This window comes from Phacochoerus africanus, chromosome 6 (assembly GCF_016906955.1).
Source record: "Phacochoerus africanus isolate WHEZ1 chromosome 6, ROS_Pafr_v1, whole genome shotgun sequence".
Classification (NCBI taxonomy): domain Eukaryota; kingdom Metazoa; phylum Chordata; class Mammalia; order Artiodactyla; family Suidae; genus Phacochoerus; species Phacochoerus africanus.
In genome coordinates, this window is record NC_062549.1 from 93357303 (window position 1) to 93381654 (window position 24352).

General features: G+C 47.2%; 1 protein-coding gene across 10 annotated transcripts in view; it reads left to right on the forward strand.

Moving 5' to 3' along the window:
- Positions 1 to 24352, forward strand: part of ARHGEF11 (Rho guanine nucleotide exchange factor 11) — a 115147-nt gene that overhangs the window by 60962 nt on the left and 29833 nt on the right. For 7 of the 10 annotated variants that reach the window (XM_047784270.1, XM_047784271.1, XM_047784264.1 and 4 more), the window contains 11 exons: positions 1017 to 1115; positions 4990 to 5039; positions 5829 to 5886; positions 6962 to 7140; positions 8776 to 8847; positions 15679 to 15798; positions 17897 to 17942; positions 18523 to 18599; positions 20058 to 20195; positions 23542 to 23616; positions 23819 to 23920. In XM_047784270.1, the coding sequence (XP_047640226.1) occupies positions 1017 to 1115; positions 4990 to 5039; positions 5829 to 5886; positions 6962 to 7140; positions 8776 to 8847; positions 15679 to 15798; positions 17897 to 17942; positions 18523 to 18599; positions 20058 to 20195; positions 23542 to 23616; positions 23819 to 23920 (1016 nt within the window). The remainder of the gene's footprint in view (positions 1 to 1016; positions 1116 to 4989; positions 5040 to 5828; positions 5887 to 6961; positions 7141 to 8775; positions 8848 to 15678; positions 15799 to 17896; positions 17943 to 18522; positions 18600 to 20057; positions 20196 to 23541; positions 23617 to 23818; positions 23921 to 24352) is intronic. The other 3 variants (XM_047784274.1, XM_047784272.1, XM_047784273.1) reach the window with 1 other exon arrangement.

Below are 24352 nucleotides of genomic sequence, written 5' to 3' on the forward strand. Positions count from 1 at the left end.
ACAGCAACGCAGGATCTGAGCCCATCTGCAACCTGCACCACAGCTCAAGGACAATGCTGGATCCCTGACTCACTGAGCGAGGCCAGGGATCAAACCCATATTCTCCCAGACACTGGTCGGATTCGTTTCTGCTGCACCACAACAGGAACTCCTAGCCTTTCTTTCTTTTTTCCTACGGTCTGCATATGGTTGTACATGTGACAGAAGGGGTTTTCTCTTGTCATTTATCCTTCCCTGGATTTGGCAAGGGGCCAGCCCTGAGTCACCCCACATGACTTAGCCAACTTCTCAGAGAGTCAACAAGCACTGGTGTCCCTCCTGCTGAATTCATTGGACATAATTTGATGGAAAACTTCCAGTCTCATTTAGGCTTCAATCGCAGGGCTGTTTCTCTGTAATATTAGTTTTTTGTTTTTTGTTTTCTCTTTTTTAATGGCTGCACCTGTGGCATATGGAAGTTCCTGGGCTAGGGATCGAATTGGAGCTGCAGCTGAAGCCTAAGCCACAGCCAACAAATCTGAGCCACATCTGGGGCCAGCGCTGCAGCTTGTGGCAACCCTGAATCCTTAACCCACTGAACAAGGCCAGGGACTGAACCTGCATCCTCATAGAGACAATGTCAGTAGATTCCTAACCTGCTGAGCCACAGTGGGAACTCCCTGTGATATTAGTCTTCAGCCTGGAGTTGGCTATGCTCCTTCTTTGGTCAGTCTCATCCAAACAGACCTAAAAAAACAGACACACAAGAGAGACAGACATCTCAGCGCCTCAGAGAAGGGAATTTCTTGTATAGAATACAAAGTAGGTGAGAGGGTTTTGTCGATCACTGAGAAAAGCATGCAGTGCAGTAGTGTGTTTGGACAGGATAGATAGGTCTGGGGAATCTGGTTCAGTCTGGAAAGGCTTCCTGGAAAAAGAAACGCACTGGGTTTTTCCTGGGTTGGTCTTGGCTTGTGTGCACTAACTTTGCAATGACCCTACCCAACCCCTTCTTTCTCCTTCTTACCTCTCACCAGGTCTTGTTCAACGCTGTGTCATCATCCAAAAGGACCAGCATGGCTTTGGCTTCACAGTCAGTGGGGATCGCATCGTTCTGGTGCAGTCTGTGCGGCCCGGTGAGTGTTGTTTCCCTGCCGCCTGTGTTCTTACAAAGCCATCATGTGTGTGACAGTGCCGTAGGCTCAGAGAACTTGGTGTGTGCTTTCCCTACAGGCCCGGGCGTCCTGGGGCATAAATAAATTACTCTAGAACTGGTTCCACGGGGTGTCTCAGGAGGTCTCCACAATGCTGAGCCTCCAGGCAGAATTTCAGGCTCACAGGAGGCTTGTTTCCCCTGTGGAAAGTGTGAAACTGCCAGAATAGCCCTCAGGTCGTCAGGCAGGCACCTGATTGCCCTCCAGGGGAGCCCTTCTTCTTGGGTCAGAAGATGCTGTGGAGAAATCCAAGACTCCCTCTTCACACTCACCTTCACGTGACCTTGCTCAGTGCGCTGTGGTGGTCACCTTGGTGCTCACAGTTGTTCACAGTTATGTTCACGGTTGAGCCAGGCCCAGTGGTCCCAAATGTATTTGCAAGTACCGTGAACACTAAGTAATAAATGACCAAAAGATGCGTGTTGGACAACACCCAGGAGGAAAGGGCGTTTGGAAGTTTGTGTTATGAAGCGTAGTCGTTTCCCTCTGATCGGTCTGGGAAGCCTTCTGAGAAGAAAGTGGGATTTCAGGGGCGGTTGGAAAGATGGAAATGGAAAACACACTGGCAGGATGGGGATTTGGTGCGAAGGGAGTAGAGAGTGGGAGGGCATTGCAGGCAAATCAGTCGAGGAACCGTCTATGTGTGAAAAAGCTTCGGATGTTTCAAAGCACCGTCGTATGTCACCTGGTAGAGTCATTGTTGTTAAGTGACCCAGAGTGAAGAAGACGGTCAGGAAGGACATGGGAGTGGGGGAGAGTGTGGGACAAGTATCCCTAAGAGCAGTGAACTTCACCGTAGCGCATGGGATTGGGCCTGGCAGGTGGCACATCACAGGCTTGAAGAAGAGTAGAAGGAAAGAGTCGGGAGCTGGCCCGTGTTTCCCCACCAAGTACGGTGCAAAACAGGAAGGAGATAGACTTTCCATAGTTTGGGACAAATATTTGGGATTTATTTATGGGAAAGGTGAAAGGAGAATTTCAGATTTATGAACAAAATGGGGTGTGAGTATCATACAAGGCTGTAAATAGTCAAAGCTTCTTTATGTTTGTGAATTATCAGTGGGCGTTTCATTTTTCACATCCTAGGGTAGAACTCCAAAAAGATACTTTTATTCGTTGCTTCCGTGTTCTGTCAAGGCTCCTGGACTAGGATGAGCCCAAGCGAGTGGGACCGCCAGTAACTTAGACTTTTTGCTTGATACAGAAAGTATGGGGATCCCCTCTGGTGAAGTGTGAGTTCATCACCCCTCCAGTTCTTTCTCCTCTGAGGCCTGAGCAGAGTCAGACTAGAGAGGAAAGAACAAAAAGATGGCTTGCAGTAAAATAGGAGTTTTGGAAAATGTGTGTGTGTGTGTGTGTGTGTGTGTGTGTGTGTGTGTTTTGGGCAGGAGAGAGGAAGAGACTTCATTTGGATTGGCATCGAAATCACAAGAGTAACAAAGCAGTTGTTATCTTTTCCAGATTTGGGGTTTCTCAGCTCACTAGTTCTCAAAGCGTGGTCCATGTCCTGCCTCCATCAGATTACCTAGGCCCTAGGACGACTGAAATCTTCTTTCCTGGGCCCAGTCCCAGAGGTGCCAAGTCCCTTTCTGGCAGGGGTCCAAGGAATATGCTTTTTAACAAATCCTCCTGGTGATTCTCCTATTTACTGAAGCCTAGAACCTCTGCTCTAATTCCTTTACTCTGAAGAGTTCATTTTGAATCACTCAGTTACGAGACGTTGTCTCACGTGTTTCATACAGTCAGGCAAGCTGTGCTTTCCTCTCCACCTTTAGTTTGTAGATGACCGTGGAAGAGAGTTTTCGAGCTACTCACAAGTACTCTTCCATAAATAGCACACTTTAGATGAGGGGCGTCTTGGTCCGAATACTGAAAAGCCAAATTGGAGTGTCGTCATCACTGTAATTTCTCTCTTGAGACTGGAAACATCTAGATGTGCTTTGTGGGAGTTTTGTTTTGATCAGATGAATGTAACTTACAGATTTAATGATCATCTTGGGGCAAATTTACAAAAGACATAATTTTAATGTTTCTCATGAACTTATTTCAACATTCGTGTTTCTTATGCTTCCTGGGTATAACTTAAACGAGGAGTCTAGCTTATTTAAAACGGCATTTGGCTCTCCTTATCTGTAAGTTTTGCAACTGAGAATTCCACATCCACGGGTTCAACCAACTGCAGATGGAAGTTTCCATCTGCAGTTGGCTGAATCCACAGAAGAGAAACCCGTGGCTGTGTACTATGTCATTTCAAGTAAGGGACTTGAGCGTCTGCAGATTTTGGTGTCCATGGGGTCCTAGAACCAATCGCCACTGGATACCGAGGGACGACTGTACCTGGTGGTCAAAACCACTGCAGCTCGAGCTGAGTGGTTCCTCACCTGGAACAGTTGAGATGTGTTCTGAAAACCTCTCGGTCACAAATCAGAAGCTCTTAACTGAGTCCACTTATCAAGGAGAAACTGTAAATAGTCTAAAGCAATTTTTTAAGAGAAAATAAAGCAATTTTCATTATCACCTCTTTTTTTTTTTTTTTGTCTTTTTAGGGCCGCACCCGCAGCATATAAGGTTCCCAGGCTAGGGGTGAAATCAGAGCTGTAGCCACCGGCCTACACCAGAGCCACAGCATCTGCCAGATCCGAGCCACATCTGTGACCTACATCACAGCTCATGGCAATGCTGGATCCTTAACCCATTGAGCGAGGCCAGGGATCAAACCCACGTCCTCATGGATACTAGCCAGGTTTGTTAACTGCTGAGCCATGCCAAGAACTCTCATTATCACTTTTAATCATATGAGCCCCCAGAATATCTTTACAGGCCTCTCAGGACTTAGGGGCCATGGTTTGAAAATTCTTGCTGCAGTAGCCTTTATGTGAAATGGTTGTGTCTCCATTACCTGAATGTATTATAGGTATGGATATTGTGTCTGACTGAGGAATGCTTTTTCTCCTTAATTTTGTAAAATATAAGGCATATAAATTCAAAAAACAAAAGAAGAAAACCCACAATCCTTATACTTCTCTTAAAATGATTATTAATTCTTAAAAATGATTATTACTTTAATAATTTTATTTAATACAGTGGATTTGTTCTTCCCACTGTATAATAAAAGTGACTTTTTTCTTTTTCAGCTCGCCTGGTGGCATAAGGAAGTTTCCTGGCCAGGGATCGAAACCGAGCCACAGCTGCAACCTACAGCACAGCTGCAGCAATGCCAGATCATTAATCCACTGTGCCCCAGTGGGAACTCTGAAATAACTCTTATTTGTCCTTGGAATACATCTGGACGTGTTCAAATAAAGTGCACGTGTAGTTCCCACTGTGGCACATTGGGTTAAAAATCTGACTGCAGCAGCTTGGGTTGCTGCGGAGGCGTGGGTTCCATCCCCAGCCCAGCACAGTGGGTTGAAGGATCTGGCATTGCTGCAGCTGCAACGTAGGTTGCAGCTTTGGCTCGGATTCAGTCCCTGGCCCAGGAACTTGCATATGTCGCGGGTGCTGCCATTAAAAACAAACAAACAAACAAACAAAAAAACACAGGCACTCTCCCCAGAGCCTGGTCTGGAAGATAGAGCAGGAGCTGTGACCTTGTACAGTCCACTCTAGCTCAAAGGTAGTTATGTCGCTGAAGCAGAATAGCGGGCTAGGATGTACACCCAGCATTTGAGGTACTTAACCCAGAGAGGTGAGAAGAAATTTGTGGGGGAAGGTGATCTGACAGGGTCTTTGGTGTAGATTCAGCGACCTCTGGAAAAGTTGTGGGGCTCTGCTGACCAGGTCTTCTTCCTCACAGGAGGTGCAGCCATGAAAGCCGGTGTGAAAGAGGGCGACCGGATCATCAAGGTGAGTAACCTCCCTCTCTGCCCTCAGCCAGAGGAGGGGGTGCGCCGTCACTCTGCCCTTGGCCCATCCTGCACACTTCTGTTTTGATGCTAGCTGCTGTCAGTCACTGAGGAGGGGGTGGTACCGTAAGGGTGAGTGGTATCCTGTGACAGCATGGGCACTGAGATAGCTGTGTTCCGTATTCTAGGCCCCTCCTGGCTCTGACAAAGCTTCTGTGACAGGTTTTACTGTTCCCATTTCGAAAATGATGAAAGGACTAGGAGGGGGAGATTGAGACTAGTCAAGGCTCCACCACCCTTGGATTCTCAGGTTGAGATTCTCTCCTCCATACACCGCTCCCTTGAGGTTCCTGCCTCTGTTGTAACCTGTCTGCCTCATTCATTCAGTGCTTTCTTCTGCCATTCGGAGTCCTTGAAGCATCAGGGAAACCTTAGATGAGACTCCTCAGCCCTCCGGTGAGGAGGAAGCACACTCCTGAGCTGCCATGGATACAGGCTAATAGTTGGAAAAGGATATACAAAAATAACAATAATAAAAAATAATGAAAGAATGAACAGTTGAATGAATGGAGCTGCAGGTTTTATCCCTGAAAACCTACATGCGAGGTGGGAAGGGAGACCATTTGGCAGATGTGAACGGGAGCCAATTCCCAATGTGAATCTGAATAAACAAGTGAGCAGAGGGAGCTAAAGTGCATTGGGAAATGGCTCCCTCAGGGGGTGGCGTTTGACCTAGGAGAAGCATCCCCTGGGTTTCCACTATTCAGTAATGTCATTTGTCCCCCAACAGGTGAATGGCACCATGGTGACCAATAGCTCACACCTGGAGGTGGTGAAGCTTATCAAGTGTGAGTTGGAGAGCACTGACAATGAAAGAAAATACGGGGGCAGATGGGCTGGGAGGACGGGGCGGGGGGGAAAGCAGGCCTGTGGACCTGGGGAACTTTTTCTTGTAGACAAGTGAGGTGACCAGAGTCACGTCTTTTTTTTTTTTTGGCTTTTTGGCTTTTTGCTATTTCTTTGGGCCGCTCCCGCGGCATATGGAGGTTCCCAGGCTAGGGGTCGAATTGGAGCTGTAGCCACTGGCCTACGCCAGAGCCACAGCAACATGGGATCCGAGCCGCGTCTGCAACCTACACCACAGCTCAGGGCAACGCCGGATCGTTAACCCACTGAGCAAGGGAAGGGACCGAACCCGCAACCTCATGGTTCCTAGTCGGATTCGTTAACCACTGCACCACGACGGGAACTCCCAGAGTCACGTCTTTAATCTTGGTGTGGTCATCTTAGACTACCGCAGCGCCCTACTGTCATCTTAGGCGGAAGCACTATTAGTCTCCCATCAGACTTCTTTATTTTCCCACCCATCTCTGCAATGCATTTAGGGCACATTCCCTTGAGACCAGGTGTCACTCAAGTACCACTCCTTCCCCTCTCCCAGGCCCAGGAAACAGGGACTGAGTGGGCGGCTCCCAGATAGTTACTTGGGGGATTTTGTTTGTGGTCTCTGCCTGAGGAGACGGAAGGAAGGGATACTTGTGTTGATGCAGGATAGAAGGACCAGAATTAGAGAATAGGTAGGGCATCAAAGGTGAGGAGAACTTGGAGTTTTCTGCTGTGGCACAGTGGGATCAGCGGTGTCTCTGCAGCGCCGGGACGCAGGTTCGATTCCCTGCCCAGCACAGTGGGTTAAGAATCCGACGTTGCCCATAGCTGTGGTGTAGGTTGCAACTGTGGTTTGGATCCAATCCCTGGCCTGGAAACTCCATATGCCACGGTGTGGCCAAAAAGAAAAAAAAAAAAAATTAAGAGAACTTTACAGAATTATAAGGTTAAAGAAGGGAAGGAAGACACCCCGCTGTATCTTGAAAGTCTGCCGTCCAGAACAAACCACTTAAGACGCCTCCCTTTGTCTTCCTGCAGCTGGTGCCTATGTTGCTCTGACCCTCCTGGGCTCTTCGCCCTCATCTGTTGGTGTCTCTGGGCTCCAGCAGGACCCGGCCCCAGCAGGAGCTCCCCGAGTCACCCCTGTGGTTCCGCCACCACCTCCTCCTCCACCTCCGCCGCCTCCGCAGCGCATCACAGGACCAAAACCTCTGCAGGTAATGGTCCTCCTGTGCTTCTCCTCATCCTGGGGTCCCTTTGAAGAGCTCCCCGTGGGGATGAAAGCAGGTTAAACTGAATGGCTGGTAGGAAGAGACAAGTCAGAGAGCTATATGAAGGCCATCATGAAGTGGAACAAAATGAGAGCTGCGTTAAAACGGTGTTCCAAGCCTTAGCGTCCTCTTCCCATGTAAGTGCGTTTGCGGTTTTTATCAGACAGCAGCAGGCAGTGTGTTTCCCGAGTGTGGATGACTCTCAGAAGGCCCTTTGAGAGTGCTCCTCCCCATCGGGGAGAGGGTGCACACTCCAGGCACGGTGAGGCCTGTAAGGGCTGTTGCTGGTCACTGTTAGAGGGGCATGGCGTGAGTCAAGGAGTAATGGAAAGGCTTCCTGCGGAAATAAGGCTGCTTGAGGAATGGTAAATGGAGCCCAGGAGTTCTCGTCGTGGTCCAGCGGAAATGAATCTGACTCGTATCCTTGAGGTTGCGGGTTCGATCCCTGGCTTTGCTCAGTGGGTTAAGGATCTGGCGTTGCCATGAGCTGTGGTGTAGGTAGCAGACACGGCTCAGATCCTGCATTGCTGTGGCTGTGGTGTAGGCTGACAGCTACAGCTCTGATTTGACCTGTAGCCTGGGAACCTCCATATTCTGTGGGTGTGGCCCTCAAAAGACAAGAAAAAATTAAAAAAAAAAATGGAGCCCAATCAGAAGGCAGAGAGAGTCAGGAAAGGACAGCAATAGGGAGGGAGCCCCAGGACCAGGGAAAAGCTGTGTGAGGAGTTAAAAGAGGACAAGAGGCAGACACAAGTAGAGAATGGGGTTTTCTGGTTGGAAAGAAGACTGAGCAGCACATCCTGGGAGACTTTAGAGAGCGGCTTGATATCAGAGGTGATTACCGCCAGGGTCTCTAGGAAGTTAGGAATGAAATCAAAATAAGATTTTTATGGAGAGTTCCTGTTGTGGCTCAGCGGGTTAAAAACCCAACTAGGATCCATGAGGACACGGGTCCAGTCACTGGCTTCGCTCAGTGGGTTAAGGATCCAGTGTTGCCATGAGCTGTGGTGTAGGTCGCAGGCGTGGCTCAGATCTGGCATTTGCTGTGGCTGTGGCATAGGCCTGCAGCTGTAGCCCCGATTCAGCCCTTAGCCTGGGAACCTCCATATGCTGCAGTTGTCGCTGAAAAAGACAAAGAAAAAAAAAAAAAAAAGGAGTTCCTGTCATGGCTCAGTGGTTAACGAATCCGACTAGGAACCATGAGGTTGCGGGTTCGATCCCTGGCCTTGCTCAGTGGGTGAAGGATCCGGCGTTGCTGTGAGCTGTAGTGTAGGTCACAGACATGGCTTGGATCCTGCGTTGCTGTGGCTGTGGTGTAGGCTGGTGGCTGCAGCTCCAATTAGACTCCTGCAGCATATGGAACCTCCATATGCTTCAGGAGCAGCCCAAGATATGGCAAAAAGCCAAAAAAAAAAAAATTTATGTTTACTGAATTCCAGTGAGATAGTGAGTGTTATATAAAACATTCTTAGGACGCAGGCTCTATTCTCATGCTTTCCTTGCTCAGGAATCAGCAAGTCAAAAAGAATAAAGCTATTGACCTGGTCCCCAACTCACTACTGTCATATTTTCCTTTCCCAGGATCCCGAATTTCAAAAACACGCCACCCAGATCCTTAGGAATATGCTGAGGCAGGAGGAGAAAGAGTTACAGGTAAGGTCCCTGCTGAGAGTAGTCTGACCATTGCCTTAATGGAATAATACTTTATCAGAGCAAGCTGCCAATGTGTACAACTTAATTTGCAGGCCATAGCCTATCACAGTAAAACCTTAAAAAGTCAAACTTGGAGTTCCCATTGTGGCTTAGCAGGTTAGGAATCTGACTTATGTCCATGAGGATTCGCGTTCGATCCCTGGCCTCTCTTCGTGGGTTAAGGATCTGGCATTGTCGCAAGCTGCAGCTAGGTCACAGATGTGGCTGGGATCCAGTTTTGCCATGGCTGTGGTGTAGGCTGGTAGCTACTGCTCTGATTTGACCCCTGGCCTGGGGACTTCCATATGCCACAGGTGCGGCCCTAAAAAACAAAAAGGAAAAAAAAGTGAAACTTTAGGACTCCTCAAGAATTGTCATAGACCAGTGAGATTTGTTAAAGCAGAATTGGACTGATAGACTGTATATTGTCCTATAGAGTGAACAGAATGATAGAGCTCATGGGTGATAGATTAGAATGGTGAGTATGTAGACCACATGCAAGCACGTGATGAGACAAGTAACATAAAATGAAGGAATGTTAGAACTGAGAAAAATCGGTTGGAATTGATCTTGCAGGTTTCTAGGAAAGGAAGAGTAGGAGGGAAGGAAAGTGAGGGTGGGGGACTGGTGAATGCTGGGCTGGGCTGATGGAAGGGGGGTGCAGTGTTGTGGAGGGGCTACAGGGAAGGGAATGATGCAGGGAGAACAAAAAGAAAGTAAATTTGGCTGGAAGGGAATAACCAGATTCCTATAATGGCCATGGCTTACAGTGGGCTCCTCACCCCTTCATTTCTGTCTTTTTTTTTTGTCTTTTTGTCTTTTCTAGACCCGAACCCACGGCATATGGATGTTCCCAGGCTAGGGGTCCAATCAGAACTGTAGCTACCAGCCGATGCCAGAGCCACAGCAACGCGGGATCCAAGCCGAGTCTGTGACCTACACCACAGCTCACAGCAATGCCAGATCCTCAACCCACTGAGCAAGGCCAGGGATTGAACCCGCAACTTCATGGTTCCTAGTCGGATTCGTTAACCACTGTGCCACGATGGGAACTCCTTTGGGGGTTTTTTTGGTTTGTTTTTTTGTCTTTCACCCCTTCATTTCAATTCAGGAAATTTCTGTTAGGTGCCCACTGAACATGAAGCGTTGTTTCAGTTCCTATGGTATACAGAGATTAAGAAGATTAGACAGCTCTTGCCATCACCATGTTTCCAATCTCATGGGAAAATTCATATCACAATAGGAAAGAGAGCAGGAGGAACAAAGAGCTTGCAACAGAGAACAAAGAAGAGAGCAGTTAATTAATAATGGGAAGTGTGGGGCAAGCTTCACTGAGAGGATTGGATTTCAGCTGGGCCTTGAAGAACAGGACTTCCGTAGGCAAAAGAGATGGAGAAGAGAATGCTAGTGAATGGACAGCAGAGGTCAAAGGCCTCAAGACATGGAAATGCACTCATTTATTTAACAAACACTGAGTTCCTACTGTGTGCTGGGTACTGTGTGTGTTGCAGTGGAGCCAGGGACCAGTGCTCGGGACAAAGGTTGAATGGTTATAAAGATAAGTGAGAGATGAATCTTTCCTTTCAGGAATTTATAATCCAGTAGAATACCAATGGATGAATGAAGATAGAGTTATATTATATTATAGGTGCTGATGCTTATATTTTGATGTTATAGAATAATCAAGATATGTGGTATTAGTATAAGGTTAGACCTGTAGATCAACAGAATGGAATTCAGGGTCCAAAAATTAACCCATGCATCTGTGGTCAATTGGTTCGTGACAAGGTGTCAAGATAGTTGAGTGAAGAAAGAACAGTCATCAACAAATGGTTCTGGGACAACTGGTATCTGTAATGCAAAGAATGAATTTGGGCTCTTACCTCACACAGTAAACAAAATTTAGCACAAAAGGGATCAAAAGCTTAAATGTAAAAGCTAAAACTATTTTTTAAAACTTCAAAACTCAGAGTTCCTATTGTGGCATAGCAGGTTAAGAACTAGACTAGTATCCATGAGGATGCAGGTTCAATCCCTGGCCTTGCTCAGTGGGTTAAGGATCTGGTATTGCCGCAGCTGTGGTGTGGGTTGCAGAAGCGGCTCAGATCTTGCGTGGCTGTGGCTGTGGCATAGGCTGTCAGCTGCAGCTCCTATTCTACCCCTAGCCCAGAAACTTCATATGCCGAAGGTGCAGCCCTAAAAAGAAAAGGGAAAAAAAAAACTGTAAAACTCTTTAGAAGGAAACACGTAAATCTTCATGACCTTGGATTAGGCAGTGGTTTCTTAGATACGACACCAGAATTACAAACAACCAAGAAAAAAAAAAAAAGAATAAATTAAACTTCATCAAAATTAAAAACTTGTGTGTCAAAGAACATTATTGAGAGAATGAAAAGATGACCACACAGTAGGAGAAAATATTTGCAGCTCATATGTAACAGACATTTATAGCTCAGTGCCATTTAAAAGTTGGCAAAAGGGAGTTCCCTTTGTGGCACAGCAGAAATGAATCTGACTAGTATCCTGAGATGTGGGTTCGATCCCTGGCCTTGCTCAGTGCATTTAGGATCCAGCTTTGCCATGAACTTGGTGTAGGCTGGCAATGGCAGCTCCGATTCGACCCCTGGCCTAGGAACTTCCATACGCCATGGGGCGGCTCTAAAAAAAAATTTAAAAATTAAAAATAAAAATAAAAGTTGGCAAAAGATTTGAACAGACAGTTTAATAACGAAGACATACAGGGAGGTCCTGTCATGATTTAGTGGTTAATGAACCTGACTAGAATCCATGAGGATGCGGGTTCGATTCCTGGCCTCATTCAGTGGGTTAAGGATTCAGCCTTGCCGTGAGCTGTTGTGTAGGTCACAGACACAGCTCAGAACCTGCGTTTCGGAGTTCCCGTCGTGGCGCAGTGGTTAACAAATCCGACTAGGAACCATGAGGTTGCGGGTTTGGTTCCTGCCCTTGCTCAGTGGGTTAACGATCCGGCGTTGCCCTGAGCTGTGGTGTAGGTTGCAGACGCGGCTCGGATCCTACGTTGCTGTGGCTCTGGCATAGGCTGGTGGCTACAGCTCCAATTCAACCCCTAGCCTGGGAACCTCCATATGCCGCAGAAGCGGCCCAAGAAATGCCAAAAAGACCAAAAAAAAAAAAAAAAAAAAACCTGCGTTGCTGTGACTGTGGTGTAGGCTGGTGGCTACAGCTCCAAATTCAACCCCTAGCCTGGGAACGTCTTACATGCCACAGGTGCGGCCCTAAAAAAGCAAAAAAAAAAAGGAAGAAAGAAAGAAGAAGACATACAGATGACCAATAAGCACATGAAAAGGTGCTCACCATCATGAGTCATTAGGGAGAGGCTACCCAAAACTACAAGAGGCCGCTTTACACCTACAAGGATGACTAGAGCCAAAATAACAGTTATTTGGTGAGAATATAGAGAAATACTTGCTTACATTTTCTCTATATTCTCTATCCTAATCTGCTCCCACCATTGATAGTGAAAGTGTAAAATAGTGCAACCAGTTTGGCAGTTGTTCAAAATATTAAACCCAGAGATAGGATCTGTCAGTTCCACTCCTAAGTATCTACCCAAGAGAGTTCCACACATAAAGCTGGTACGTGAACGTTCGTAATAGCATTGATTAATAGCATAATAGCCAGAAAGTGGCAACAACTCAGATTTCCATCCACCGGTGACTAGATAAACAAATTGTATCATTAAAATATGATATTATTCAGCCATAAAAAGGATTGAACTACTGATGCATGCTTTAGCATGGAAGAACCCTGAAAACATACTAAGCAAAAGAAACCAGACACAAAAGGCCGCGTAGTGTATAATTCCATTTATATGGAAGTCCAGAATAGCTAAATCCATGAAGACAGTATATTAATGATTGCCGAGGGGTGGAGGAGGGGAGAAGTTGGGAGTGACTGCTTTCTTGTTGGGCTGATGGAAACGTTCTGGAATTAGATAGTGGGGTGGTTGTACAACACAGCGAAGATGCTAAAACCCACTGAATTGTATACTTTAGAATGGTAACGTTTATGTTACGTGAATTATACGTAATTTAAAAAAAAAATTTCAATGCCATTAAACCCCAAAAGAAAGAAGATTTCATTATGCAATGATCATCTGAAATTGGGTTTGGTCTGTTTCACTCTGGAAAGTGCTCTGGAGAGAGTGGGAACTGATCAAAGGATTTGAGTAGGGGCGTGATCCTATCTTCAAGTCAGCGTTCTTTAAAAAAGTATGTTACATGGATTGACACAAGGAAACCATGCAGTAGATGAGAAACAATGACAGTAGGCATAAGAACAGAAAGATGGGGATGGCAATGGGAGACACCTCAGGGATGAGCTCGATAGAACTTATGGACTGGAAGGGGAGGTAAAGGAGAAGAGAGAAAAGTTAGCCCCAAGGTTGGGTGCCCAGATAGATGGTGCTGCCATGGATGGAGTGAAACAGAGGAGAGGAGCAGGGTTTAGGAGGAAAAAACGAAGGTCAGCTTAGGATGTCCTGAGTTTAAGGTGCCCAGGAGACATCGAGATACAATGACTATCCACCAGGCCTATGGAGATAACCAGAATGAACCTCAGGAAAAAAGACTGGGTTGAAAGAGAGTCTCAGGTAGTCTCAGCATAAAGCTGGTCATTTTAAACTGGTGACCTGATGGTATTACCCTGCAGAGAAGAAGAAAGAGCTGAGGGTGGAATTTTGAACTTCCGTGCTTCTGGAGCACACTGCACCAGCCTCTGACATCACACTAGCTGCTGTTAAATTTGTATTTTAATTATTTATTTGTCATCCTCTATTGGACTGGGCTCCATAAAGGCCAAGACCATCCTGCATTTGCATATTTCCCCTGCTTAGCTGGTCCAGGACCTGGCATGTATCAGTTCTCTGTAAATGTGGAGTGGAGAGCTCGCTTAGATTTAAGAGAGGAGGCAGGCATAAAGCTGCAGTCGGGGGAGCGGTGTGAGGCCACACAAGATGGTGTCGAGTTAAGAAGTCAAAAGATGGGGGGCTCTTCTACCCCCTCCCAGCAACCCTGGGAGCTGTCTGCATTCCTTTACTAAAGACTTTGCTTACTTGCAAAAAAAAAAAAAAAAAAAGTCTAAAGACGATAGTGTTTTTGAGGAGATGGGTATTTAAAGAAATCTGGAGGAGCTCCCATCGTGGCTCAGTGGTTAACAAATCCGACTAGGAACCATGAGGTTGCGGGTTCGATCCCTGCCTTGCTCAGTGGATTAACGATCCAGCGTTGCCGTGAGCTGTGATGTAGGTTGCAGACGCGGCTCGGATCCCGAGTTGCTGTGGCTCTGGCGTAGGCCGGCGGATACAGCTCCAGTTAGACCTCTAGTATAGGAACCTCCATATGCCACAGGAGCAGCCCTAGAAAAGGCAAAAAGACAAAAAAATAAAAGTAAATAAAGAAGTCTAGAGAGATGGGACTATGAAGAGACCATTAGATTTGGCCATTAGGTCCTTTCCCTCCTTGGCAGAGTGAGGCGATAGAGGAGCTGTATATGTTGGTGAGTGGCTGGAAAGCTAGGAAGTCTGGGCTCTACACATAGACCCTGGTTAGAAACGTGGCTGTGCGAGAGGAGAAAAGACTGAAGAAGGCTTGAATCAGAGTTGATGGCAAGAGTTTGGGTGTAGTGGTTTGTTTGTTTTAAGACAAGGAACTTGAGCATTTTTGTAAGATGAGGGAAAGGAGCCATCGGAAAAGGAGATATGAGAACACCGCCCAGGAAGAGCCCGTGGCAGTTGGAGGCATTTACTTTGTTGAAGGTTTAGATAGTTTCTCTTCCGAGACAGAAGGAAAGGATGGAGGCAGATGCTTTGAAATGGTTTAAAGAGGATATTGTCTGCAGAGACAGAAGGGGGCTTGAGAGACATGGAGCAGACCTAACAGTAAGTATGAGGGTTTGGGAGTAGGGGGTCAGGTAGCAGGGGGCCCCCAGCTGAGCTTGGAGGAAAATGTGTCTGTTGAATTACTTGACCTGCCAGCTTCATTGAGCATTTCCTTTGGTAGTAAAATAATAATAGCTGCCGTATAGTCAGTCACGTCATCATGCACCAGTCGTCGTACTCAGCACTTTACAGACAGTTTCTCATTCAGGCCATAGAGCCGTCCCTGGAGGCAGGTACCGTCATCTCCGTTTTATCAATGAGGATGTAGTAAAGCTTGCCCAGGTCTACACAGCTAGTAAGTGGAGGTGCCAGAGTTCGGAGCCAGGCATCCCCGACTGCAGAGCTCAAGCTCGGAACACATGCTACGTTCTGCTGCATGCTGCGAGGATGCAGATTAGTGTCAGGGGGGTCCCCGGCTACAGGGCTGGGCACAGGGGTGCTGGCTGCCCTGGTCCTCGCTTCTTCCTTGTCTCCTGCAGTTCTCTCACTGCATGTGTGTTTCCTCCTTAGCGCTTTTGTGTGTGTGCGGGTCTGGCCAATCACTTAAATCTCTGACCTGGGGTAGCAGTCAAGGGAGACCTCATTTTGCACGTAGGCCTTAGGAACAGGTCAGATTAGGACAGGCCTTTGTGTTGTGTCTTCTCTCTCCAGTTGCCTCATGTGTTCTGTTTCTCATGTGTTCCGTTTATACCTCTTTCCGCTCCTGAGTGAAGGTGACACAACACGCATCTCCTCGGAGGCAGAGATGTCCTTTCTCTCGTCTTTGTGTTGGGATAACTGCCTGCCCTTTCCCCACTGGTGAGTCGTCCATTCTCTACTAACCACTCCTCTGCCTTTTGCCTCCCTCCCTGTCGTCCTCGCCCCCCCACCCCCAGCGAATCTGTGAGGTGTATAGCCGGAACCCCGCCAGCCTGCTGGAAGAGCAGATCGAAGGCGCCCGGCGGCGAGTCACTCAGTTACAGCTGAAGATCCAGCAGGAGACTGGTGGCTTAGTGGTGAGTGATGGTAGGCACAGCTCTAGGAGGGAGAATGAGGGAGAGAGCTAGGACAAAGGCCTCCCGAGTCATATAGGCCCCCCAGGCTGAGCTAGTGAGTGTTTTGTGTTTTATAAAGCAGCAGAGGGCAACAGTTCTTTATTTAGCACCACAGAGACTGATCACTGTCCTGACCCTTGGGACCCATAAAAAGAAGTAGCCTGTCTTACCCTCCAACAGCTTAGAGTTGCCATGGAAAGAAATAAGTATGCAATAAATCAGACTGCCAGCCTTCATCTCCTAATGATCCGTCCTCATAGCTGATGTATATTCTGACACTGATTTTACTCGGTATTCATCTGGTGGCTTTTCCCACCACCTCTCCCTCCAGTAATGGGTCTTTCAAAGAAATAAGAGCACTTTTAAAAGTCTCATTTAAAGCCTAGGGAGTTCCCATTGTGGCTCAGCGGTAGCGAACCCAACTAGTAAACATGAGGATATAGGTTTGATCCCTGGCTCCGCTCGGTGGGTTAGGGATCTGGCATGGCTGTGACTGTGGTATAGACTGGCAGCTATAGCTCCAATTTGACCCCTAGCTTGGGAACTTCTACATGTTGTAGGTGTGGCCCTAAAAAGCAAAATCAATCAATCAGCCTAAGTGAAGGATCCCCAGTCAGTTGAGAGGGATCTAGAGCAGCAGTGCACCCACACTTTGTGGGACATCCCAGAGAGGAGACCCTTCCTTATCTGTCCCAGTCAGGCACTTGACTGTGTGGGCCTTACTTCTCTCCATCAGGCCTTCATTCTTTGAGTAAATAAGAAGTGACTCTCCAAAAACTTTAGGATCTCCAAGAATAATATTTGCCAAAGCCAATAGAAATTATTTGAGGATTATCTACTTTCTTTTTCAGGACATCCAGATCAAAAAAAAAAAGTCAGGGAAACAGGCTAATCAGATTTAAACTGTTCTATTTTCTGAAGGACTTCTCAGTATCACATGGTCAATAGGAGCTCAGGTTCAGGACATAGACCATCTGTATTCACGTCCCAGCTGTAGTGCTCACCAGCTCTAAGACTCTGGGGCAGGATCTGCCTGCTGGTGTTATTGTCAGAATTAAAGGAGGCCCTCAGCACATGGGCCAGTGCATGTTTGCTGTTGCTGCTGCCTCTGTGTTCACGTGCTCTGTTAAGTGGTGAGTCCAAAACGCTCAGCTTAGAATCTGGAGGTCTGAGCGCCAACCCTGGCTTTAGAGTTTACCTGCTGTGTAGCTTGGGCAAGTTACTTAAGATTTCTGGGCTTGGAGTTCCCATTGTGGCTTAGTGGGTTAAGGACCCAACATTGTCTCTGTGAGGATGCAGGTTTGATCCCTGTCCTCGCTCAGTGGGTGAAGGATCCAACGTTGCCACAGCCGTGGTGTAGGTTGCGGATGCAGCTCAGATGTGGTGTTGCTGTGGCTGCGGTGTAGGTCTGCAGCTGCAGCTTGATTCAACCGCTAGCCTGGGAACTTCCATTTGCCACAAGGGTGGCCATAAAAAAAAAAAAGAAAAGGAAAAAAAGAAAAAGATCTCTGGGTTGCTGTTTCCTCATTTATAATATGGAAGTACTATACCTGCTTCAGAGTTGTTAAGAAAAACTAAATGAGATGGAGACAAGAGTGCTTCATGAACAGTAAAACACTAGCAACCTCATTCCCTCCACAGTGGTTGGTCCGCCCCAGGCCAGCGCCTGTCAGTCTTCAAGGATCTTTAGAGGCAGAGCTTTCATCTGCCCTCAGTCACCTGCTGGAACTTTTCTTACTCCCTTATAGTTAGGAAGTTCTTTCTGTGTCCAGCCTAACTAAGGCAATAGACGATGGCTTTGAGGTCCACAGTGAGAAATCAAGGGAGATTTTTGAATTTTACTGACAGTAAAGCTTCCTTTCCACCAGTAGGGGTCACCATTCTCCCCAAACTGTGCAAATGAGGCAACAGCTCTTCTAACTGGGCATTTTTAAGGCAATGAAGCAGAAGAGGCCACTAATTGTAAGCAGATGTTATCTGCTGAGACTGAGGGAAGGGCTGATTGGAAGAAAACAGTAGGGGGAGAGACTTTGCCCACCCTCTGGACCTTTTTTTTTAGGACATACTTCCACTGTATGGTGACATCAGCCAGAGGTCATCAGAAGGTGAGTCCCCTCAGTACCCCTCTAGTCCCTTCTGGGCTTCTTATCTGTTGTCCCCCCAGCTTGGGTAGATTCAGGGGTGCAAAAAAATACATAATCCCTGCCTCTGGGAAATGGAATAATGAGAGAAAGCAGTACTGGTGTCAGGGATACAACTTATTCAGTAGAAATGAGAGTGTGTAACTAACAGCCCTGGATAGTTAAGTGCCAGGGAGATACTGGAACACTGGTGGTCCAGACAACAGCATGCCTGCCAGCACCTGGCAGCTGGGAGCTGAAGAAATGCTATCGTAACAGGAAGTGGATGGGAACCCAAAGAGGGCTGGGATGAGCTGAGGGCTAGGACACGTGAGATGGCGCTGTGGAGGATTATTTTAGGAGATGGCACGGCCTGGGCACAGGTGTACAGGGGGGGGGTGAAAGCTCGGGGTGGAGGGTCTTGGGGAGAGCTCATGGGAAACTGGGAAAGAAAGGCAGGTGGCAGCTTCACCCTCCTGCTCTGGGCACAGGTTCCCAGCATAAAGGCTCTTCTTTCCCCTAGGCCACAGCTCCTTCCTTACTGAGTAAACTCTTTTCTTCTCAGGCCGACTCTCTCTGGACTCGCAGGAGGGGGACAGTGGCTTGGATTCTGGCACAGAACGCTTTCCTTCCCTCAGCGAGGTGAGTGCCATCCGGGGTGGGGGAACCCCATTTAAAACCATACATTCAGTATCCCTTCTCTGGGCATCTAAAGGTTTTCTGCTCGCTGCTTGCACCAGGGGCCTCTTGGGCCTTTCTTCTGTGGCCCTTTGCTATGGTCCCAGTTCCAAGAGTTGTAGTCATTCTGCTCTGGGTTCCAAAAAATGGGTTTCAAATGCATCCTACATGCAAGATCATCAAATCTGGTTCTATTTTATCACAGTCACTCTGTTATGTAAAGAGTGAGGAGAGAAGCCATGTCGTTAACTGTAGTGAGCCCTCTTTGAGTGTAAGGGAAGGGAGCAGAGACGGAAGTCCTCTGAAACAGTGACTGGACCAAAACCACATTGCCACCTGGCTCTGAGTCACATCATCTTAGAGTAATCCGATGAACCCAGACTGATCAGAAGTGGCAGGCTCTTTTTCTTTGTTACAGATCTTTTATTTTTATTTTTTATTTATTTATTTATTTATTGGTCTTTTTGTCTTTTTAGGGCCTCACCGGAGGCATATGGCAGTTCCCAGGCTAGGGGTCCAGTCGGAGCTGTAGCCACCGACCTACACCACAGCCACAGCAATGCGAGTTCCAAGCCAAATCTGCTACCTATATCACAGCCGACAGCAATGCCAGATCCTTCACCCACTAAACGAGGTCAGGGATCGAACCTGCATCCTCATGGATGATAGTCGGGTTTGCTAACCACTGAGCCACGACAGGAACTCCTATCACAGATCTTTCTGTACTTGAACAGCTCATCTTCTCTGGAGTGGTCCAAAGAACTTCAGTCTTGGGCCTCAAGGGTTGTCTTCTTGGTGTTCTCAGTCTGCATCTATTAATTGCAAATATAAACTTGCAGTATAAAAATAAGGGTAAATGGAAGAAGTAATAATGATGTTAGCAAAACATTTACTTAGCCAGGTTAATTAAATATGTGAATAAGTAATTGAAAACATGTTTAAAACCGAATTTTAAATAATAGTTGGAATTTTATTTTTTTACTGCTCCTGTCTATTTGTGGGAAGATGATGAATGTATGTGGAAGGATCAGTATGTCGGAAAGACACCAAGAAGGGGGAGAAGGTCCTAAATAATCCACAGTTGACATTCTCCTCCGGGCCCCACATCTGGAAGCAATGCAGCCTAGTGGGCAGTGGCTTTGGACTGTCTGGGTTGCATCCAGGGAATACCACACTACCAGCTATTCGACCTTCAGCAAGTCCCGGAACCTCTCCAAGTCTTAGCTTCCTCATGTGTTAAGTGGGAGGAATAATAGTTTCTAGCTCAAAGGGCTATCATGAGCATTAATTGAGGTAGGACATAGCCAAAGGCTAATACAATGCCAGGCACAGAGTAAGTATTGGATTTATATTGGCTGATGAGCAGAGCCCTGAGGATCTTCCAGGCAAGTTTCTTTCTCAAGGAATTTTCTGTTCCTCCAGTCATTGATGAATCGGAACTCAATCCTGTCAGACCCTGGGCTAGACAGCCCTCGAACCTCCCCTGTGATCATGGCCCGGATGGCCCAGCACCACAGGCGACAGGGCTCAGACGCACCACTTCTCCCTAGCAGCGACCAGGTGAGTCAGAGCCACCCTGCATTTCCCTTCGCCTCTTTTCAGAGCTGGGTTACCCATCCATGGCCTTGAATAATCAGACTGCACCCCTGCTTGCTAGAGGACAAATAGTTAAAAAACAAAACAAACAAACAAACAAAAAACAAAACCACGGTATAAATACGTACATGGAAGTTAGGCTCAGTTTCTGACAAAAGAATCCATGAATACATCTGTAGGAAGTGATGTCTAAGGAGCGGATCACTTGTCTTCCTTTTAAGTGTCTGTGTCAAATAGGAAATAATTTTGTCCAGTGTTTCTCCAGGATACTAATTTTCTGTCATCTCTTTCTTTAGCAAAGTCCCTTTCTTAAGCAAAATCTTATTATTTGGCACCCTAATACAGAAAACTCAGCTACCTCGGACTTTCTGTAAGCAACCTCCCCCCACCCTCAGGGGCACTTCTCTGCAGCCCTAAGTTTCTGCACAACCTGATTTGAAAGCCACTGCTTTCAAGGGTAGAACTGAGTCCCGGTGAGATTTCAGGAAGACAGATTTTGGCTCCATGGAGAAAGTTGCAAAGAATCTGAGCTGTCAGACGATGGAATGGGCTGACTCAAGAGCCAGGGATCTGCCTGTCATTGTTCAGGCAAAAGCTAGGTCACTACTTGTTAGAGACACTGGCAGAAAGCTCCAAGTTTTGTAAAGCAGTGTTTCTTAAAAGTTTGTCTGTACCACCACCATAATTTTTGTTTCTGTATCCTCATACCAGCTATAAAATGTTGTTTAATGTTTTTCTACAAGATAACTCACTTTTTAAAATTTAAATTTATTTTTAAAGGAAATCTACCGTTACTTTAAATGAAAGCCAACATCATATCATTTGTTGCTCTAGTTCTACCCGTAGGGTAGAGTTGAGTTACTTTCAGATCTTGGCGGGGGAAAGACAGAGAAATGGGTCTCAGGTGTATTAAAATGCCTAGTGCACCAGCTGCTGTGTTAGATCCTTTAGGGAAAAAATCTCATTTAATTGTCTCCAGCAGGAAAGGAGACAGGCATTAGAATTTTCGTTCGGTGAGGAAACTGAGACAAAGAAAGGCTAAGGGATCATTCAGGGACTCAGCTTGCTAGTGGTAGCATCAGACTAGAACTTAGTTTTTCTGCCTAATGCAGGGCTGCCGCCTGTCCTGGCTGCTCTTAGATTGCCCCTCCCAGACTGTCCTTCCCCCCACCCCTTAGTAGGGCCACAGGACCAAGGTCAGGTTGCCTGGTAGGGTCAGGTCGGGTACAGTGCACATCATGTTCTTTAAGGAGGTTTTCCTTTAGGTGGCTAATAGGAGCAGGTGTGGAGTAATTGATCTTAAAGTCCTTTTCTTTCTTCTCTGAATTTGTTCCAACTTCTGAAAACTATTTGAATTTGTTATTTACTCATAATATAGTTCCAGCATCTTAATAATAATCTATGTTAGTAAGAGCAAAGGTGGAAACCTATACAAGCTACAAAACTGTCAGCAGCTGGGGGTTGAATCATAGGGAACTCAGGCTTTGTTACATCATTCTGCAGTGTTTTATTTTTCTTTTCTTTCTTTTCTTTTTTTTCTTTACTTTTTAGGGCATATGGAGGTTCCCAGGCTAGGGGTTGAATCACATCTGTAGCTGCCAACCTACGCACACCAGAGCCATAGCAAGGCCATATCCGAGCCGCGTCTGTGACCTACACCACAGCTCACAGCAACACCAGATCCTTAACCCACTGAGTGAGGCCAGGGATCAAACCCGAAACCTCATGGTTTCTAGTCGCATTTGTTTCCCCTGAGCCACGACAGGAACTCCTTGATTTTTTTTTTTTTAATGATAAGCATATTCTGCTTTTGTAATCAGAAAAATTACATGTTTGTAAAGACTAAAAAACAAGCAAAAATGTAGTGCTTTCAGGTTCTGCTAGAGCCAGAATGGTTATACAGTACCCCCTGGGGATCCTGGACAACCCCCTGCCCCCAGGGATTCAGAGACGAGGGTGTCAGGGGAGAGGAGGATTCTCAGAATGAGTCTGAGAGATACAGATCCAGCACATCAGCCTGACTCTGCAACTTGGAATGTTCCATTGTGAGTGAGTGCTAGACTCTGATCTCCGAGATGCCTTCTGAGTCTTTCAGCTTCTATGACTTGGTCATTCTGAGCACAGAGTCTGTAAATACCCAGGAGAACAAGAGTGAGGAGTGTCAGGAAGGAACTGTCAGGAAAAGCCCCTTGAAAAGGTGGAGTAAGAGGGTGTCTTAGACCTGGGAAAAGGCAGGCATGAGAAGTGCCTACTCTAGATGGATTCCAGAGCATAGCCTTTAATGGGGAATCACTGGAAATGAGGTCGAGGAAATTGAGTGAAAAATCCAGTTGGCAGGAAATCTTTGAATGCTCAAGGAGCTTTTAGGAGAAAGGCGTGTCTAGCGAAGCATCTGAGAAGTTTATACAACATGAAACCTCTCATCGTCCTACCTAATCAGTGGCGTGGAGGGGAATGCCAAAAGCCAAGCTAAGAAGCTTGGATTGACAAAAAAATAAAAATAAAAGAGTTCCCGTCGTGGCTCAGTGGTTAACGAATCCAACTAGGAACCATGAGGTTGCGGGTTCGATCCCTGGCCTTGCTCAGTGGGTTAAGGATCTGGCGTTGCTATGAGCTGTGGTGTAGGTTGCAGACACGGCTTGGATCCTGCATTGCTGTGGCTGTGGTGTAGGCTGGCGGCTACAGTTCCAATTAGACCCCTAGCCTGGGAATCTCCATATGCCACAGGAGGGCCCTAGAAAAGGCAAAAAGACAAAAAAAAAAGAAACTTGGATTGTAGACAGGAAATGGGGGTCTATCATAGATTCTTGAGCAGGCAGGGGGAGTGATGAAAGTGGAGTTGGAGAAGGATCAGCTCCATCCCCTTTTGCTCAAGGAGGCAGAGACTACGAGGGGACAGCACACGGGAGCTCGAGAGCCATGGCTTTGGAAGGTATTGTGGCGGGGGCTGTTGAGACCAACAAAGCCCTCAGCCCAACAGTCCAGCAGGAGCTCTAGGTTCTTGTTTTGTGGGCTGACACTCCTTTCACAAACAGGAAGAGAACACTTTCTCTCACTTCCCATCTTCATGCATCATGTGACCAGGCTGCTCTGAGTCTGCCTGGCCCCACCCAGAAGCAGTTGCCTTCCTGCAAATGGAAATCATTTGTTCTATTCTCTGAGATTTGGGGGTGGTAGTGAGACGCCAGTGTTTACCAGCCCCGTGTGGCTTTCCCTGCCAGCGCTGTGCTGTCACTAACCAGACACCATTGAGGGGGCTAGACTCCTGTCCTCTAACCTCTCATCTCTACAGCTCGACTCTCTCCCCCAGGGTGTAGATCAAAGCCCAAAGCCTTTAATTATTGGCCCAGAGGAAGATTATGACCCGGGTTATTTCAACAACGAGGTAACGGTTTCCTGATTTTCTCCTTTCATCATTCTCTGTACCAGCTGCTCTGGACTAGAAGCAGTTGGACTGGCACCAGCTGCAAGGCAGCATGGGAGAGGGGGCCGCGCTTATCAGCCCTGGAAGGCGGGGCACATGGGAGCTCAGCTGGAACAGGCAGTGCTGCTGTGCCCCCAGCCCTGTCTGTCCTTCTGCCTTCCAGAGCGACATCGTTTTCCAGGACTTCGAGAAACTTAAGTCCCGGCCAGCTCACCTGGGGGTCTTTCTACGGTACATCTTCTCTCAGGCAGACCCTGGACCCCTGGTAAGTCACAAGGATCTGCCTCAATTGCATGCCCGCTTGTGCTTGGCCTCTGACCCTGCTCTCTAGGTGTCATAAGTCAGATCCATGGACACGGCCAGGCATCTCGAGGACAGAGACAGAACAGAAAAGAAGATGCAACCTAGAAGGAGGGGACTCTTCCATAGCACAGGGAGGAGCAGGAAGAACCAGTCCAGGAAAGCTATCATTCTGGGTCAGCTTGGAGGGAATGGTCTTTCTAGGTTTTTTGAATGAAGGTGGATTCAGGCTGACTGTGGGAGCTGAGAGAGCAGGCCTTGAGGATACTTGGCAGAGGGGCAAAGCGATAAAAGGTCTTCAGGCTGAAGGTGATGACAGGAAGGATTGTGAGGGATGGAGGGTGGGGGTCCTGCAGCAGCGCTAAGAGCCACAGCCTTCCTGGTTTCTGTCCTTCTG